Consider the following 20,546-nt stretch of genomic DNA (forward strand, 5'->3'; position numbering starts at 1 on the left):
GTACCTCTGCCTCTCCTGCCATCAATCACCACGCGGATTTCCGCCTCTCCCCGCCCCCTCTGTGAAGGAAGAGTGAGAGGGGCGGGGAGAGGCGGCAATCCGCCATGATTGACATCAGTAGAGGCAGAGCTACAGCAGAGAACTCTGCTCCTTCCAGTAAGCGCCGGCCAGATTCCCCCCTGGGGATTTGGAGGGTCTGCAGTAGGGTTGCAATGGTATGAAATTCCACGGTATGATAACCGTCAAAAAAAAAATAAAATACCACGGTATGACGGTATTACGGTATAGTACAATTATTTGGACCCGGGCCCCCCTGTAGCCAGTAGTAGTTGGCTGCAGCATAGGTAGCCAGGAATAGGTGTAGCCAGTAGTAGGTGGCCGCAGCATCCAAATCCTAAACATACATTACAATGCATCCCAGTAGGCAAATAAGGAGCGAGAGGATTATGGAGGCTGACATCTTCCTTATCTAATAAACAAAGCCAGTTGCCCAACTTCTGTGCTGATGCTCTGCCTCTAGGCAATTATATAAATTATTATTTTTAATTAGTTTTTTTTTTGGTTAAGTTACAGGTTTGCTTTAAGTAGCACCTCATATTACATAGAAGTGGTAAGATTGTACAATCAAGACTGTATAATTAGTGGGCACCTTTAAAAGGACACATCTGAGATCTTAAAAATAAAAAAAAAACACTTACCTGAGGCTTCCTCCAGCCCCTGCCAGCCGTCTTGTGCCCTCGCTGCAGCTCCGCTCCCTGCAGGTGGTACCCTCCGGCACTTGCGTTCCAGTGAGCGGATCTCCGAGTCGCGCTGACGTCATCTGGACTGAACTGTGCAGGCACAGTAGTTCTGTGCCTGTGCAGTACAGTCTGGGTAATGTCAGTGCGACTCTGAGAGCCACATGGTGAAGTGCAAGCAGATGCCAACCTGGCGAGGTCGGCATCTGCTCCAGAGGGGACTGGGAGCCACCGGAGCTGCGGGGAGGGCACAGGAGGGCTGCCAGGGTCTGGAGGAATCCCGAGGTAAGTGGATTTTTATTTTTATTGTGCTCAGACCTTCCCTTTAAAGCTGGCTCTTCAAAGTATAGACTTAAAGGGGTTACTACATGTGACTTCAAGGAATACCTATGAACACTCATAATTTCTAGTTAGATTTTTATTATTATTAATGTTTGGGTCATCATAAAAAATATTTTGCAGACTCAAAGTGGTGGAAATGTTGTGTAAATCAAATACAGTAGTGCAGAAGATGATCCATGAAAAGCTGATAATTCCAGCTTGCATACAAATTTAATGCAAACTGTATGCAGCGTGGAATGTACTTCCTGCTGATGTTGATTGGCCCTAATCCAAGCTGTATACAATTTGCGATAAATTTGTATGCAAGATGGAATCATTAGCATCTTATTGACCAGCCCTACATAAAGCGCACCCAAACTCTTGCACAGCACACAATGAAAAGTCTTTATCCCACATATAGTCGATGAAGAAGATCACTGTTCTGTGTTTATTTAAAGCACACCTGCAGTGAGAGGGATACGAAGGCTTCCATATTTACCGTATTCCCTTTTAATCACTTGTCTTCCCCTTGAAGGAGTATCTACGTCCCTGCAAAACACCACTACAGCTCACAGGGACCCACATACGCCATAGCTCCCAACTGTCCCTCTTTTGGAGGGACAGTCCCTCTTTGGGAGCCCTGTCCCTCTTTCCTCCTCATTTGTCCCTCTTTCAGGACTTTATCCCGCTTTCTATGTAAATATATATTTTTCTCTACTGAAAAATGTGTTTGATTGACTCTAAATTTTATTCCCATCCTTTAAATTGATATATTACTAATTTTAAAGTGTTAATATGAAGGAAAATGAACCAGGATAGAAAGGACCAGTGTGGTTTGAATTATATAACAGGGCTGTGGAGTCGGTCCAAAAATCCACCGACTCCTCAGTTTGGGATTCCATCGACTCCGACTCCTCGACTCCGACTCCTCTAATTTGCATATTACAATTTTGTTGATTAAAAGTATGTAATATGAAATTCGTCTCTTAACTGCCAACGCTTAGGAATTTTACAAGACAACTGAAGTGAGAAGGATATGTAGACTATATTTATTCCCTTTAGACTAAAACTAGTCCTTGGTAAGAGTACTTGTAAAAGGTACAAACTGGAACAAAGAACATCTATCAGGCCCTAGGCAATGTAAGTGTGGGTACATGTAAGAATGATGTGCAGGTACTCTGCAGGGGAATGAGGAGATTCTTCCTCTATTACACATTCTTCATGCACAATCTGAACAAGGTTTATGGGTGACAGACAACACCTCTGTGTTCAATGTGCACAGCATTCTCAGTGGATTCCCTGCAGCTCTGTGGGGAGTGTATATGTAGAGTATAGTACTACTGTGTAACAAAGTAAACCTGAGACAGATGAAATTAAAGTTTTATACATACCTGGGGCTTCCTCCAGCCGCCTTCAGGATAATCAGTCCCTCGTTGTCCTCCTCCACCACCACCTGGATCTTCTGCTATGAGTCCAGGTACTTGAGCCAGTCGGGCGTAGTGCGCATGCACACACTCCGCCGCCAGGAGCATACTACACCTGTGCAGCACTATTGCGCAGGGGCAGAATGTTCCTGGCTGTGGGAGCGGCATGCGGCCGGAGTGCGCTGACTGGCTGAATTACCAGGACTCATAGCAGAAGATTCGGGTGGTGGAGGACAGCGAGGGACTGATTAGCCTGAAGGGGGCTGGAGGAAGCCCCAGGTATGTATAAAACTTTACTTTTCATCCGTCTCAGTTACCCTTTAATCACCAAACCAAATTTTAACAACATATCAAATTATTTGATTTCATCAGCAAAGGGAGTGCATACATTTGCATAAATCAGCATCAATGCAGAATTATTTCCATCTCGTTGACTATCTCTATTAGTGACACAGCTACACATCAGGCTTTATTCTTACAGCATAGATGTTATTTAGTATATATAAGAGATTCCTGTGTACACATCATATATACTGTCACAATCAGATGTGTATATCTGACCTTAAAAATACGGGAACTGCTTTAATGAAGCAGCACAAGTAACTAATTTTGATTGGTTTATTTCATTTTTGTGGACTAAGCACAGCTATTACTGTAAATATACTGTATATATACATTATTTTTAATGACTATTATCTGAGAAATAGAACATTTTATCATATTTTCTATTTTAATTACAGTTACAAATTAATTAGGAGTCGGAGTCGGTGCATTTTTTCCCGACTCCGACTCCAGGCACCCAAAATTGCCCGACTCCACGACTCCGACTCCACAGCCCTGTTATATAACACCATATTTTTCTTATGAAATCTTTATGGTATGTGTGACTAGGGATGTGATGAGGGCATGATCAGGGGTGTGGGAGGGGCGTGGCTTAAGTGTCCCTCTTTCTCATCTCAAAATGTTGGGAGGTATGCATATGCGTCTGTTGCTGCCACACACTCCATGTTCTTGCCGCCGATCGTTTGTGTGAATAGGAACACAGTTCCAGTTAATTAACCTAAGCCCCTGTGTCAATGATTGCCGGCATCAATGAGATGCCTGTAGTCATTGTAATTACAAAAGTAACACGTCCACGCATAACTCTCTGAACACTCTCCTTCCTCTATAATTGCCAAAGCTAATCTAACCACCTGTTCTTTGGATCCTATTCCCTCCCATTTCATTCCGCAGCTATCCTCATCTCTCTTGCCTGAACTAACAACGCTATTTAACCTGTCCCTCTCTACTGGCATCTTTCCGTCCCCACTACTTAAAAAACCTTCTCTAGATCCTACCACACTTGCCAACTACCGCCCAGTGTCACTTCTCCCATTTGTATCGAAACTACTTGAGAATACATGCAGAATTAAGCCATTATTTATCTGCTAACTCCCTACTTGATCAGTTCCAGTCTGGCTTTCGCTTTAACCACTCCACGGAAACAGCCCTTACCATAGTGGCCAATGACCTTCTTACAGCCAAATCCAAAGGTCAATTTTCCATACTCATCCTTCTTGACCTGTCATCCGCATTTGATACTGTCGACCACACCTTACTCTTACAAATACTTTCAAATGTCGGAATAAAGGGCCTTGCTCTCACATGGTTATCTTCCTACCTCTCTGGAAGGTCCTTCACAGTCTCCTACTCAGATCAGATCTCTTCTCCTCATGGTTTGTCTGTCGGGGTTCCCCAAGGCTCTATCCTTGGTCCCCCTCCTCTTTTCCATCTACATGCATGGTCTTGGTTATTTAATCAACTCATTCGGGTTTCAATACCACCTCTATACAGACGATACACAACTTTACCTCTCTGCCCCAGACCTTAACTCCCTCCTTAAACGTGTTCCTGACTGCTTGTCTGCTATATCCTCCTTCATGTCCTCTCGCTTCCTAAAACTTAATATGAGTAAAATAGAACTAATAATTTTTCCACCGTCTCTGTCCACCTCCCTGCCTGAAGTAACAATAAATGTTAATAACACTCCCATAACCTCAGTTCCCAAAGCTCGGTGCTTGGGGGGTGATATTCGACTCATCTCTCTCTTTTATTCCTCATGTTCACTCCATAACCAGCTCCTGCCATCTCCAACTCAAAAACATATCTCGCATCCGTCCTTTTCTCACTCAAGACACAACTAAAATGTTAATACATGCTCTCATAATTTCTCGTCTGGACTACTGCAACCTACTACTTTGTGGACTACCGTCTAACAAACTGGCCCCGCTCCAGTCAGTACTGAACTCAGCTGCTCGTCTCATTCATCTTTCTTCTCGATCTTCCTCTGCCGACCCTCTTTGTCAAGCTCTTCACTGGCTGCAAATTAACCAGAGGATCCAGTTCAAACTCCTAACCCTAACCTACAAAGCTCTCCACAATCTCTCTCCCCGGTACATATCCTCACTAATCTCCAGATACAAACCCAATCGCAATCTCAGATCGGCACATGATCTTCTGTTGTCCTCCTCTAGAATCAAATCCTCACATTCACGTTTACAAGACTTCGCACGCGCTTCACCCCTCCTCTGGAATGCCCTCCCACAACACATCCGTCACTCGCCAACCTTTGTTACCTTTAAACGCCCTCTAAAAACACACTTGTTCCGACAAACATATGTGCTACCTTAGGCCACTTCCCTTTTTACTAAGACCAAATTGCACTCCTACTAGGTATCCTAAAACACAAAGCCTCTATATATTTGCTGCATACTACCCCTGCTCCTGCCCCCCCCCCCCATTCCCTTCAGATTGTAAGCTCGCAAGGGCAGGGCTCTCTCCCCCTTTTGTGTATTGGTAACCATTATACATTTTATTCATCATGTTCATTTTATCACTGTCATTACCAATTCTATAATTTGTATTTTGTATCATTCTTTGTAATGTGTTACTAATTATGCAGCTTGTATATTGGTGCACACTATTGTCTGTATTATTATGTACCCCATGTTTGTTTCTTACTTTGTACAGCGCCACGGAATATGTTGGCGCTTTATAAATCAATAGTAATAATAATAATAATAATAACTTATTGTTAGCTCAGAAAAATAATGAGCCAGGACATCTTGTGGCCAAATAGTACAATTATATCTACATACATTTTTTTTTTTTTAAATAAAAAGACCTACACGTACATTTAAAATTCACCCCTCACCTCCCACACTCTCTCATAGTTACCCAAATAAAACTTTTGCAAAAAATAAAATGCATAAATAGTTACCTTAGGGGCTTAACTTTTTTTTTTTTTTTAATATTTATGTCAAAATGGTATATTACTGTTATTTTTTAAATTATGGGCTTGTAATTAGTGATGGACGCAAAACTGAAAAAAATGCACCTTTATTTCCAAATAAAATATTGGTGCCAAACATTGTACTAGGGAAATATTTTAAATGTAGCAATAACTGGGACAAATTGGCAAATAAAATGTGTGGGTTTTATCAACAGTAGTACGTTTTATTTTAAAACTATAATGGCCGAAAACTGAGAAATAATTATTTCCATCTTTTCTTATTATTCTCATTTAAACGCAGTTAGAAGTTATTAATAATTCTTAGAAAAAAAAATACCACCCAAAGAAAGCCTACTTTCTGTCGAAAAAACAATGTATAGATCATTTCAGTGTGATAAGTACTGATAGAGATATTGGCAGATGAATGGATGCAGCACTGAAATGTAAAAAATGCTGTAGAGTTTAAGGTGAAAAACCCTTAGAGGTGAAGTGGTTAAGCAATGCACATTGCCTGGCTGTCCTTCTGATCTTCCGTCTCTAAGTTTTTAACTTTACCCACAAACCTGGAAAAAGCATGCAGATCAGAAGCTTCTGACAAAAATGTCAAGATTAGCTGCATGCTTGTTTTAGGTGTGTGATTCAGACACTACTGATGCGGAATGATCAGTAGGACTAATATGACAGCCTCCATATACCTCTTGCTTCAGGTCTCATTTAAAGGGAATATCCGAGCAAATAAAATAAAATAAAAAAAACCCGCTGGGCTTCCTCCAGCCGGCATGTCCTACACCGCAGCTCCACTCTCAGCCACGCTCTGCGCAGTGCACTCCGGACAAGGTGGACTTGATTGACAGAGCACTCGTACAAGCGCAGTAGAGGACGACCTCTGCACTGGCGGGGACCCCGGGCCTGCGGCTGAGAGCGGAGCTGTGGAGTGGGACATGTCGGCTGCAAGGGACGGAAGGAAGCCCGGGTAAGTAGATGTTATTTCTTTTTATTTGCTCGGACATTGCCTTTAAAGGACAACTATCAATAAGAAAGCGTTCAAAAATGACAATGTACAAATAATGTACCAGTAATGTATTATTTCTCTAAAAAATCTATATATATATATATATATATATATATATATATATATATATATATATATATATATATATATATATATATAATAGACTAAGTGCCTCAACCTTCAAACAAGAAGAAGAAGTACTTTGCATGAGAAAATTTATGCGTGCTCAAACACCAAGTTTAAGGCCTCTTTTCCACGGACTGTTGAGCTGTGTGCTCAGCAAGCAGTTACCAGGCAGCAGCAAGCAGTTACCAGGCAGCAGCAAGCAGTTACCAGGCAGCAGCAAGCAGTTACCAGGCAGCAGTGAGCAGTTGTGAGAGTTTGAGAGCCATTTCACTGCCTATTCACAGTCCATGGAAAAGAGGCCTTACCCTAGCAAGTCTGACATTGCAAATCTGGCCTAATTGGCTATTCATGAGGCAATGCTCATGCAAATGCATGCACAAACCAATACCACAAAGCAGTCACCCTGCTACATGCTACATTAGCACTATCCGGCTTAGTGCACACCAGAGCGGTTCGGCAGCGTTTTGCGATCCACTTGCGGCTGCGGATACGCTTGGGTAATGTATTTCAATGGGCTGGTGCACACCAGAGCGGGAGGCGTTTTGCTGAAACGCATACTCCCGAGGTGAGGCATTTTTGGGATTGCGGAGGCGTTTCTGCCTCCAATGTAAAGTATAGGAAAAACGCAAACCGCTCTGAAAAACGGCAGTTCAGAGCGGTTTTGCAGGCGTTTTTGTTACAGAAGCTGTTCAGTAACAGCTTTACTGTAACAATATATGAAATCTACTACACCAAAAACGCTTTACAAAACCGCAAAATGCTAGGTGAAATGCTACAGAAAAATAAGAAAAAGCTTTTCAAAATCTGCTAGCATTTTGCGGATCTGCTAGCAGTCTTTGGTGTGCTCCAGGCCTCCTGGAGCGCCACGGGGAGGATTCCCAATGCCCCCTTTTTATACAACTGGGGGGACCGCAGGGTCCCAGGCTCTCTCACTGCCTGGAAACCACAGCGGCACCCCGGAGGGGGAGGCTGGGTGGCGTGGACGACCCCCCCCCCCCAAGTGTGCCCAGCGCCGGGGAGAGCCGTCTGCACCCACCTCCCAATATTAAAAACAGGCACTTACCTTAACGTCCATTGCGTTCTGCTACATGCGCATTAATTTGGGGGCACCACATAAGAAAGGAGAGAAGCATGGGTCACCCCGAGCTTTAGAGCTCAGGGCTGGCTCACATACAGCACTCCAGAGGGGGGGGGGAGGACAGGCGCACTCACTCCAGGGTTCACACCACCGGAGCAAGCCATCCACCACCTGCCTCCAAAGGATACAAACTGCACAAAATGCTTTCCATGAGAAAATTAATGCGCATGTAGCAGAACCCAATGGACGTTAAGGTAAGTGGCTGTTTTTAATATTAGGAGGTGGGTGCGGACGGCTCTCCCCAGCGCTGGCCACGCTTGGGGGGGGGGGGGGGGCGGCTGCGCCACCCAGCCTCCCACTCTGGGGTGCCGCTGTGGTTCCCAGGCAGCGAGAGAGCACTTTGCAGTATTGGTTTTTTGACCCTGCATAGTTTGGCATGCGAAAGCAAATGCATATTTGCATGAGCATTGCCTCATGAATAGCCAATTAGGCCAGATTTGGAAAGCCAGACTTGCTAGGGTTAAACTTGGTGTTTGAGCACGCAAAATTTTTCTCATGGAAAGCATTTCTTGCAGTTGTATTCTTTGGAGGCAGGTGGTGGATGGCTTGCTCTGGTGGTGTGAGCCCTGGAGTGAGTTGTCTGCGCCTGTCCTCCCCCCCACCCCGGAGTGTTGTATGTGATCCAGCCCTGAGCTCTAAAGCTCGGGGTGACCCATGCTTCACTCCTTTCTCATGTGGTGCCCCCAAGTTAATGTGCATGTTGCAGAACGCAATGGACGTTAAGGTAAGTGCCTGTTTTTAATATTGGGAGGTGGGTGCGGATGGCTCTCCCCGGCGCTGACCACACTTGGGGGGGGTGTGCAGCTGCGCCACCCAGCCTCCTCCTCCGGGGTGCCGCTGTGGTTCCCAGGCAGTAAGAGAGCCTGGGACCCCGCAGTCCCCCAGTTGTATGGGGGCATTCGGAATCCTCCCCGTGACGCTTCTGGATAGTGCTAATGTAGCATGAACTAATACCCGCAGGGCGATCGCTTTGCGGTATTGGTTTCTGGACCCTGCATAGTTTGGCATGCGAAAGCAAATGCATATTTGCATGAGCATTGCCTCATGAATAGCCAATTAGGCCAGATTTGCAAAGCCAGACTTGCTAGGGTTAAACTTGGTGTTTGAGCACGCATACATTTTCTCATGGAAAGCCTACTTCTTCTTGCTTCAAGGTTGAGGCACGTACTCTATTAGATAGATAGATGCGGCGTATGCTACGACGCGGGTTGGCTAGTAAATAAATAAAAACCGCTTTACTGTGAAAATCCTGCCTTGGTGTTCAGTTTCACACACAATTAGTAGAGAATTTTTAAGGTGGCCACACATCAGGCCACTTAGCATCAGCTCGACCATGCAATTCGATTGTAAATCAGACGAAAATCAGTATCGCCAAAAGCAAGTCCGATCGACTATGCAACCAATTTTGGGCCAAAATAGGTTGCATGTATCAATCGGACATACTGCACGAGGGAGTGTGTGGCAGTAGCGGTATGCGATATTGGGACGATTGATGACTGCGACGGAACCTCTGGCGCCGTCCCCTCTAGTGTAAAATGTGCCCAAGGTGCCCTGTGCAGTATATTTTACCTGCCAGTATCCATGCTCCGCCCTTATTTATTGTATTTATAAAGCACCAACATATTACGCAGCGCTGGACATTAATTTAGGTTACAGACAATATTTAGGGGTGACAAACAGCGATATGACAATACAGGAATACAAGAAAACCAGATCACGCAGCACAGAATGAGTACAAGGTAATGCTTAGTCAGTCACTGGATGGGAGCTTGGAGATTAGGCAAGTTAGGTTCACTCAAATCCATAGCATGGGTGCACAGTAATGGAGGTGTATGATCAGGTAGGACACAAAAGGAGGAGGACCCTGCCCAAAGGCTTACAATCTAGAGGGAGAGGTAGGGACACAAGAGGTAGGGGACCAGAGTTCAGCTGTGGGTTTAAAGCAATTGTGAGGGGTGGTAGGCCAGAGTGAAAAGGTGAGTTTTAACCACTTCACCACTGAGGGGTTTTACCCCTTGAAAACCAGAGCAATTTTCACCTTTCAGCGCTCCATCCATTAATTCGTCTATAACTTTATTATTACTTATCGCAATGAAATGAACTATATCTTGGTTTTTTCGCCACCAATTAGGCTTTCTTTAGGTGGGACATTATGCCAAGAATTATTTTATTCTAAATGTGTTTTAATTGGAAAATAGGAAAACATGTGGGAAAAAAATATTTTTCAGTTTTCGGCCATTATAGTTTTTAAATAATGCATGTTACTGTAATTAAAACCCATGAAATGTATTTGCCCATTTGTCCTGGTTATAAAACTGTTTAAATTATGCCCCTATCACAATGTTTGGCGCCAATATGTTGATTGGAAATAAAGGTGCATTTTTTCAGTTTTGCGTCCATCCCTAATTACAAGCCCGTAGCTTAAAAAGTAACAGTGTTATACCCTCTTGACAAATATTTTAAAAGTTCAGTCCCTAAGGTAACTATTTATGGTTTGTTTTTTTTATTGTATTTTTTTTTTTTTTTTTTTTTAAATTACAAAAAAAATAAATTGGGGAGTGTGGGAGGTAGTGAGTTAATTTATTGTGTAATACAATATATTTGTATGTGTAAAATGCTTTAGGGTGTAGTTTACTATATGGCCACAGTGAGTCTGTTTACATGCGACTTGTAAGCGTCCAGAAGGACGCTTACAGGAAGCAGCAGGAGGCTGAGAGAATCACAATGATCGCGCTGTTTCTAATAGAAGCAGCGGATCATTGCGGGGGATTAGATCAACAAACGGGAATGGATTTTCCCGTTCATTGATCTCCGGGCGAGCGGGTGGCGGCGTGCACGAGCAGCGGGAGCGCGGAAGGTACGGATTTCTCCATCCCTGGGGGTTAAAGGATGGAAAAAGGGACGGAGAAATTCATACCGCCGGGGGTAAAGTGGTTAAGGGCCTTCTTGAAGGTGTTGAAGGAGGGGGCTGCCCTAATGGGTGGATGTAGGGAGTTCCATAGTGTTGGAGCGGCTCTTGAGAAGTCTTGGAGGCGTGCATGGGACTGGGTGATGCGGGGGATGGTCAGGCGAAGTTCATTGGAGGAGCGGAGTGAGCGGCTTGGTGTGTATCTCTGAGTAAGATCAGAAATGTAGGTTGGACAGGTTTTGTGGACGGATTTGTAGGTCACACAATATCTTGAATCTGATTCTGGACTGGATAGGAAGCCAGTGGAGGGATTCACGGAGGGGAGCCGCACTGGTGGAGCGATGGGAGGAGTGGATAATTCTGGCTGCCGCATTCATGATGGACTGCAGTGGGGCTATTCGGGTATTAGGGAGACCAGACAGAAGGGCATTGTAGTAGTCGAGGCGGGAAATTATAAGGGCATGGATGAGGAGTTTGGTGGTGGCAGGGGTCAGGAAAGGGCGAATCTTACAGATGTTACGAAGGTGGAAGTTGCAGGACTTTGTGAGGTTTTGGATGTGGGGAGTGAAGGAGAGTGCGGAGTCCAGGGTGACACCCAGACAACGGGCTTGAGAGGTAGGGTGAATGGTAGTGTGGTTAAAGTGAACCTCCAGACTAAAAATCAACTCAGCAGCACTGAAAAGGCCTGGTGTTTCTTTAACAGTTTCACAGCATCTGAACTTTGTTTCTCTTATACAAGCCTCATTTTTAGCTGCACAGAAGAAAACTGCCTGGGCTTTTTTCCCCTGATGCTGTGCAAAGCATGATGGGATTTCTGATGTTGTTGTTCTCGTTCTGCTGTTTTGGTGCAATTTTTTTTTTTTTTTTACATTTTGAATTTGACATTTGAAGCCTAGCGCATGGAGCTGGGAGGGGTTATCAGGACAAAGGACAGTTGGAACTGTGTCTCCCGCTCCTTGTCACCTCCTTTAAACCAAAAAGATGGCTGCCCCCATGACAAAGATGGCAGCCCCCATGACAAAGATGGCGGCCCCCATGAATCACAAACATTTGCCTGTTCTTTTAAAACCGGGTGGGAAAAAAAATTATATTACCTATCTATTGTAATTAACATACCTAATGTAACTTAAAGAGACTCCGTAACAAAAATTGCATCCTGTTTTTTATCATCCTACAAGTTCAAAAAGCTATTCTAATGTGTTCTGGCTTACTGCAGCACTTTATACTATCACTGTCTCTGTAATAAATCAATGTATCTTTCCCCTGTCAGACTTGTCGGCCTGTGTCTGGAAGGCTGCCAAGTTCTTCAGTGTTGTGGTTCTGCTATGAACTCCCCCTTCCAGGCCCCTCTATGCACACTGCCTGTGTGTTATTTAGGATTAGAGCAGCTTCTTTTACAAGCTGGATAAATCGTCCTCTGAGCTGGCTGGGCTTTCACATACTGAAGAATTACAGACAAGGGCAAAGCTGTTTGCAGGAAGAAACAAGCAGCCTAAAACTTCAGTGCATAAGAACAGGGGGAAAGAAACACACAAATGATCTCTTGAGATTCAAAAGGAAGGCTGTATACAGCCTGCTTGTGTATGGATGTATTTTCTATGTGTGGACATACTGTACATCAACCTACTTCCTGTTTTGGTGGCCATTTTGTTTGTTTATAAACAAACTTTTTAAAACTGTTTTTAACCACTTTTAATGCGGTGAGGAGCGGCGAAATTGTGTCAGAGGGTAATGGGAGATGTCCCCTAACGCACTGGTATGTTTACTTTTGTGCGATTTTAACGATACAGATTCTCTTTAATGTCAGTATGTTTGTTTAGGCTGAAGTTCCCCTTTAACAGTGACCTGCACATCTGGGAGGTCCAGGGATGACCGGGGTGGGAAGATCATAAATTCCGTTTTGTCTAGATTTAATTTCAGGAACCTAGCGGACATCCAGGAGGAGATGGCAGATAGGCAGGAGGAGACCTTGTTGTCCATGGTAGTGGTGGATATGTCAGGGGTGTGGAGGTAGATTTGGGTGCCATCTGCATACAGATGATAGTTAAAACCCATGGAGGAGATAATCTTGCCAATGGAGGATGTGTATAGGGAGAACAGTAGGGGGCCAAGAACTGAGCCTTGGGGGACTCCCACTGAGAGGTGGTTGGGGGTGGACGAGGACTCATTGAAGGAGGTCATAAAGGAGCGGTTGGAGAGGTAGGATGAAAGCCAGGTCAGGGCGAGTGTATGTGGACTGAGGACAGAGCAAGTGGCAGACACGGACAGTTAACGTATACTGCACAAGGCACGACAAATGCAGCGTCACAAGGCCGATTCCAGAGAGATTTAATGTTGAAATCGATCATGAATTGGACTGTGGTGTGTGGGCTGGCAAAATATCTCTCTCCGATCAGATTTGATTTGAGAGAGATCTGTCTCTTGGTCGATTTGCCCATACAATGTCTGATGTATGAGCACCTTGACTCTGTGTAGTAGATAAGACATAATTTTGTTGCTGCTTAGCACTACACACCAGTTCTTCTCAGACACTTCAGTTATCCCTGAAAGCCCCAAGTTATCTAGGCAGCTCATTAAAAGAGAGAAAACTGTCAGCTAGTGAGACCGCTCACCTGCAAAGGCTAAAAATTACACACAAAAAGTACACACAGGGTTAACAGAGCGAGTGATTCCCTCTTCCCCTTATTCTCACTGGTCTGACACCAGTCACCCTAACCATTTCCGAGGACACTATTATAACATGAAAGTAAGAGATAAGTAAGGAAACATTTACAGCAGTACTTAGGAACACCTAGACAAGCTATTCCCATCCCAGTTTAAAAGACAAAAAAAGTTTATTGATTGGAACGAGGGGACCATGAGAGGAAAGGAAAGACTGTATAGGACCCAGAGCTCTCCATATAGTAAACACTAAGGATTTACCCTTTCAGTACCTTCTACAAAAGTGAAAGGTTATCATGCAGTGGCTAATATGTTAGAGCAGAGAGGATGTTCTGAGTTTAGTTTCACTTTAAGACCCAGAAAAATAGATCCAGGTTGTAATGCAACAAAACAAGACAAACATCAAGACACTTGTTGATCCTCTCTCATATAAAACCCTTTCAAGGATGTCTTAAGACTCAGGCAAAATGCATACGTATTGCACTATACTACTGGCTAATAACTGTCTCAGCACTACTTAACCTTTGTGTGCAGGCCAGGACAGCAGTGTATTAGGGTCACTCCTACAACCAGACAAAGTTGGATGTGGATGCTGATCTCAACAAGGCTCCAGCGGCACTGGATTTAAATAAACAACAAAACTACAGTCTGGATGAGTATCCTCCTGCAATCTGCTTTCCCACATCTCAAAGTCGTGATGGGAATTCCAGCTCTTCTCAGAGAATCGGCTCTTCTGAAACGGCTCCCATTAAAGAGCCAGATCTTACGGCTCTGAATCGGCTCTTCATTAAATATCACTAGACACCACTCAGAATCGGAGTAAAAGCCCCGCCCCATGACAACTCCAGACTGCTTCTCTGACTGGGGCAATCCCTCCTGCTACTGCTCTGCTCCGCCCCATACACTCCTACAAGCTGCAAGAGGAAGACTACATCTCCCAGCATGCCTCAGCGCCCTTTATTACAGAGCAAATCAGAGCTGTGTGGGGCGGCTGAGGCATCGGCTCTTTTAAAACTGAGAACCGGCACTTGTCGTTCGCAGCAAAGAGCCGGCTCTTAGAGCCGGCCCGTTCACGAACGACCCATCACTATCTCAAAGGCCACTGTGAGAAGGGGGTAGGAGGGTGTGGCTAGAGGTTCCAGTAACTCCCCCCTCTACCATAGAGAATAGCTGGAGGGAAGCTAAGTGGTAATAAGCCATGTCTGCCACCCTCAGATTCAGGGTTGTGGAGTTGGAATAATTTTTGGGAACATGGAGTCAGAGTCAGTGGTTTCATAAACTGAGGAGTTGGAGAGTTAGAGTTGGATGATTTTTATACCAATCCCAAGCGCTGCCAGGGCTGTGGAGTCGTAGCAAATTTTGGGTACCTGGAGTCGGAGGTTTCATAAACTGAGGAGTTAAAGGGAACCTAAACAGAGGGATATGGATGTTTTCTTTTAAACAATACCAGTTGCTTGTCAGTCCTGCCGATCTTTGGCTGCAGTAGTGGTTGAGTCACACACCTGAAACAAGCATGCAGCCAATCCAGTCTAACTTCAGTAAGAGCACCTGATCTGCATGCTTGTTCAGGGGCTGCAGCTAAAAGTATTAGAGACACAGGATCAGCAGGAGAGTCAGGCAACTAGTATTATTTTAAAAGGAAAAATACATTTCCTTCTCAGTTTAGGCTCCCTTTAAAGACGGAGTAGGAGTTGAATGGTTTTTGTTCCCAGGCTGGGAGTCAGCAGAGGGATAGGTGAGATTTTAAATTGCATTGCACTGGGGGGAGGGGGACAGAGGGGACAACATTTTACACTTGGGGAACAGCGGCCAGGGTTCTGTCACGTTCATCGTGATATTGAGCACTTTTGATCTTTCCAGCATGTCCGATTAATGCAGGGGTCTAAAACTCAATTTACCTGGGGGCCGCAGGAGGCAAAGTCAGGATGAGGCTGGGCCGCATAAGGATTTTCACAATCGCGGCGTATCGCCGCCTCTGCCCCCACCCTCACTCTTCCTTCACAGAGAGGGGCGGCGATCCGTGCGGCATTGACGTCAGGAGGGACAGAGCTGAAGCTGAAAGCTCTGCCCCTTCCAGGAAATGCGTGCAGATTGCCCCCCGGGCGATTTGGATTGTTTAGCGGCGGGGATGCGGCGGATTACTTGGGAGCACTGAAGCGAATTATAAGGAAGCTTTTGCCGGCGAAGGCCACAAAATATTGTATCGAGGGCCGCAAATGGCCCGCAGGCCGCGAGTTTGAGACCCCTGGATTAATGCATTAGACTGGTTTCGACCTGAAATCAATCGAACCATCGATCAGGTGGACATGTTGCGGCACCGATTTTCCTCCGGTTAAATAAGATTATAAAATCGTATGTTTAAATGGGCCGCAAAATCAGTGGATGTATGGGCACCTGTACACATATTTCACTTCAAAACCATGATCTGAGAGCAGGTTTACTTCCACAGTCAACTGCTTACCCAACATGAGGAATACGGCTGTTTCAACAGGTGTTTCCCAGACCTCCCACTGAGCAACAACTATTGTAAACTAGAGGCACCTACCTGTATGTTATCAAATTTTAACCCTGGCATAGTCAGCTTTTCCTTCTCAATGAAGACAGGGTTATACTGCTGAGTAGCTACAGAAATAAGAATGTTTCTTGTTTCCTCAGACGGTAACCAAGCGTCATTCCTCCTGTCCATTTCACTCATGTTCAGGGCTGTAGCAAACGGGTCATCACTTCCAGCAAAAACACTGTGGATCTGAGAGAAGGGCTTTGGGGACTGGGGTATTTCCAGAGGAACGGATGAGCCACCTGGATCTACTGGCTTACTACCCATGAAAAAAGACACAGAAGGAAGGTCCTGAGATGTGCTTGAATCTGGAGTCACCGGTGCAGAGCTTCTTTCAGCAACAGTAGGAGCAGCATTTGGATTACTGACGGAGATAAATGTTGAGGAGGTTGTGAAAGAATCAAAAAAGTCAGCAGCTGAGGAACTGGGTGCCCCATTATCAGAGAAAAAGTTGCTCAAGCTTGGACTTGGCTGGACAACTTGTGTATGAAGCTTTGCAGATCCTCTGATTTCAGCTCCAAAACTGGGCGATTTGACCATCTGAGATTCAAAGCCATCGCTGATTAGAAAGGAGGGATGTGTATTGGACTGACTAAAGATGGTACAAACTGGGATGGTTTCTTGAACTGGAGAAGGCTTACTTGCTGGAGCCAATAGTTCCTCTTTATGTTCACCTTCTGGTGTCTGAGCACTAGAAAGCACCACTTCCTTCACCTCGACTGGTGGATTGTGATTTTGGAGAGGTGTGTCAATAACAGACAACTTTTCCGAAGCAGAGTTTTCAGGACTGATCTCTACATCTGAGTCATTCTTGCCATTTACACTTTGATCATATTCTTTATCTGCTTTTTTTACCAACCTCACAGCATCACTACTCTCAATTTCATCCACAATGTCTTGAAGGCAGCCAAGATCTCCAGCATCATCTTCGCTGATATTGGGAGAATCAGAGATTAATACACTTTCCATCATCTGATCATTAAGCTTCTCCAGCAGGTTGCCAGAATCTTCTGACAGAGTGACATTCTCCTCAGATCCAAAGGTGTCAGCATCCAAATCAATGGTCTCCTCATGAAGAAGGATCTCTTCCTGTACTTGTGAGGAGCTGTCTGGAGTAAGTCCAACAATGCCGACTGAGTCCGCTTCAGTGCTCTTGTGAAGTTCTGTCAGGTCATTTTCCAAGCTGTTATCTGGGTTCTCCATTTTCCTACAAGGGAAAAGAGAAGACATTAACACTTGTGAACAGAAAAAAACCCCTGACAACCAGAAGCCTGCTTAAAGTGTACCAGAGATCAAGGTTTAGTCAGAATCAATACTTACCCAGGGCTTCCTCCAGTCTCATAAACACGCCGTCCTCCCATGGTCTGCCGTTCAGCCGCGATCAGCTTGCTCAGTGGCGTCAGTCCAGGTCTACTGCGCATGCACAGTAGGTTCGTGCATAAGCAGAAGACCCAGACTGGACGTGACTGAGCAAGATACTGGGGCTGACTGCAGCTGAACGGCAGATGATCGGAGGACCATGTGGGACTCAAACGTGTTTATGGGACAGGAGGAAGCCTTGGGTAAGTATCGATTCTGACTCAACCTTGATCTCTGGTACACTTTAAGTTACATGCAGCACATTCTAAAAACAAGGCAATATAGAGAGTGGTCAAACAGCGATGCACAATTATACTGCTCTCTGCAAATATAAACCTATTAGGAGTGGGGTAGATAGAAGAGCAAGCAGTAAGCACTTATTGCTGCTCATCTCTAGAATGGAAATGTGATGGATGAGCAGAGCTGGGTCAAGTAACCGTCAACTATTTCCCAGCAAGGCAGGTTCTCAGATATCATTGGTTAACCACCCTGGCGGTATGGTCAAGCCTAACAGTATGGACAGGCTCATCCAGCAGTGCTAAAGTCAAGTTTCTCATCAGGTTTACACATTCAAATTTGTGTTTGTATGCAAAGTTTTGCATGCACATTTTTTTTTGCATACAAACAAATTTTTATGCAAAAAAAATGCATGCAAAAATCAGCACGTTTTCTGTCGAAAAGCTAAAGAGTGGATAAATTGTGGATCAAGTCAGGGAGTGTAGGGTCTACCGGCACTACAAGGTATGCAGTCGCATCACTAGAGGTAGGAAACGACAGACATTCAAACGCCACCTTGATTAAAGAAACTGCGTGCTCATGATATTGCTAGCAGGTGTATATAACATGGATCATCAGAGAAAAGAAAAAGTTCCATCAGGCACTGCAGTTGATTCAGTTTTAATCGTGTTTTCAGTGTGATATAAATCATAACATCTAAATTTCTTGCATTCAACAAGGCAGGTGCAAAAGTCATGTACAAACAACTTGTGCTTTTAAGATTATTGCATGAGATAGATGTCCTACCATATCAGAGAGGGTGGTGGTGGGTGCAGGGCAGAACCGGTAGACTAACGGCCGTTTCGCACTGCAAACATGGCAGTAATCCAGATGTATTGAGATTTTGTGGGTTGGCTTAAGTCATGATCCCCACAAGAGGTGGAGATCGCTCTCGTCTTCTATTAAAGAAAGAGTTGCTCTTGATTATCAGGAGTGAAGCTCTTGGCCCATTAGGTTTTAATGACCACAACGATTTAGCATGTTTCTTAGATCCAGAGTCGCAGTTAACCTTGTATATGAGATTCTATTGACGGTTTACATTTGCAGTGTTGTTTAAAATTTGCAATACAAATCTATGTAATCTTGTTTGCAATGAAGATTGATGTCTCCTACAATACCTTCTTGTAACGTCCTTCAGCCGTCTTCCCTCCCGCATTTTTAAGTGTTTTTTATGCAATCCATAAGTTCCACATCCACGTTTGAGTCACTGTACCCTTGCACAGCCATTCAAACGGCCATTTATGCTACTAACTTGCAATTGCATTTAGGATGGTGAATATGCCTTCTTTTCTTGATTGCATGCGTACGTAGTGACACGTCAGCATGCCTCCCACAGTGGTACGCATGGTCTACGCTGACGCATGGATTGGTACGCATTCGGGAACACACTCCCTATTGGACGAGTGTACGTCTGGTCGACGCATACGTCTTTACGCATATGGCCGGAACGTGTACGTCATCTCGTACCCCGCCCCTAACAGGTGACACAGGAAATAAAAGTCTGTATTTTTGTGTACTGGCATGGATCAGCCTCGGAAGAAGCAGTGTGAAACGGCCGTTAGGCTACTGTTTTTGCCCTGCACCTACCACCACCCCCTCTGATATGGTAGAACATCTATCTCATGCAATAGTCTTAAAAGCACAAGTTGTTTGTACATGACTTTTGCACCTGCCTCATTGAATGCAAGAAATGTACATGTTGTGATTTATATCACACTGAAAACACGATTAAATCTGAATCAACTGCAGTGCCTGATGGAACTTTTTCTTTTCTCTGATGATCCGTGGGTAAATTGTGGCCAGAAAGAATTTACATTTATTTTTTTTTATATGATTGTGCGTTTAAAACTCATCATACACACAAAATGAATACTAGACCCTTGTTTGACTCATTTTGGTAAATTACAAGCAACAATTTTATGAAAATTAATTAAAGCAGGGCTACGGGCTATGAACTGGCGTGGCGTCTATTAGACGCGGCGGCCAGTTAAATTTCCCGGGACATAGCGCAGCAGCGATGGCGTGCCTGCAGATGAGGCTACACGTGCCGGGTCTGGCACGCGCGCCATAGGTTCACCATCGCTGATATATACTCTGTACAGCACTGCGGAAGATGTTGGTGCTATATAAATACAAAATAATAATAACTAACAGCATGTTTGTTTAGGCTGAAGTTCCCCTTTAAGAGCATTATCTATATATATATATAATAGACTAAGTGCCTCAACCTTCAAACAAGAAGAAGAAGTACTTTGCATTAGAAAATGTATGCGTGCTCAAACACCAAGTTTAAGGCCTCTTTTCCACGGACTGTTGAGCTGTGTGCGCAGCAAGCAGTTACCAGGCAGCAGCAAGCAGTTACCAGGCAGCAGCAAGCAGTTACCAGGCAGCAGTGAGCAGTTGTGAGAGTTTGAGAGCCATTTCACTGCCTATTCACAGTCCATGGAAAAGAGGCCTTACCCTAGCAAGTCTGACATTGCAAATCTGGCCTAATTGGCTATTCATGAGGCAATGCTCATGCAAATGCATGCACAAACCAATACCACAAAGCAGTCACCCTGCTACATGCTACATTAGCACTATCCGGCTTAGTGCACACCAGAGCGGTTCGGCAGCGTTTTGCGATCCACTTGCGGCTGCGGATACGCTTGGGTAATGTATTTCAATGGGCTGGTGCACACCAGAGCGGGAGGCGTTTTGCTGAAACGCATACTCCCGAGGTGAGGCATTTTTGGGATTGCGGAGGCGTTTCTGCC

General features: G+C 44.7%; 1 protein-coding gene across 3 annotated transcripts in view; it reads right to left on the reverse strand.

Moving 5' to 3' along the window:
• TRAPPC12 (trafficking protein particle complex subunit 12) overlaps nucleotides 1-20,546 on the reverse strand; it is a 232,474-nt gene that overhangs the window by 209,421 nt on the left and 2,507 nt on the right. For all 3 annotated transcript variants that reach the window (XM_068280348.1, XM_068280349.1, XM_068280347.1), the window contains exon 2: nucleotides 16,144-17,362. In XM_068280348.1, coding sequence (XP_068136449.1) covers nucleotides 16,144-17,358 — 1,215 coding nt within the window. In that variant the 5' untranslated portion in view covers nucleotides 17,359-17,362. The remainder of the gene's footprint in view (nucleotides 1-16,143; nucleotides 17,363-20,546) is intronic.

This window comes from Hyperolius riggenbachi, chromosome 4 (genome assembly GCF_040937935.1).
Source record: "Hyperolius riggenbachi isolate aHypRig1 chromosome 4, aHypRig1.pri, whole genome shotgun sequence".
Taxonomy (NCBI): Eukaryota; Metazoa; Chordata; class Amphibia; order Anura; family Hyperoliidae; genus Hyperolius; species Hyperolius riggenbachi.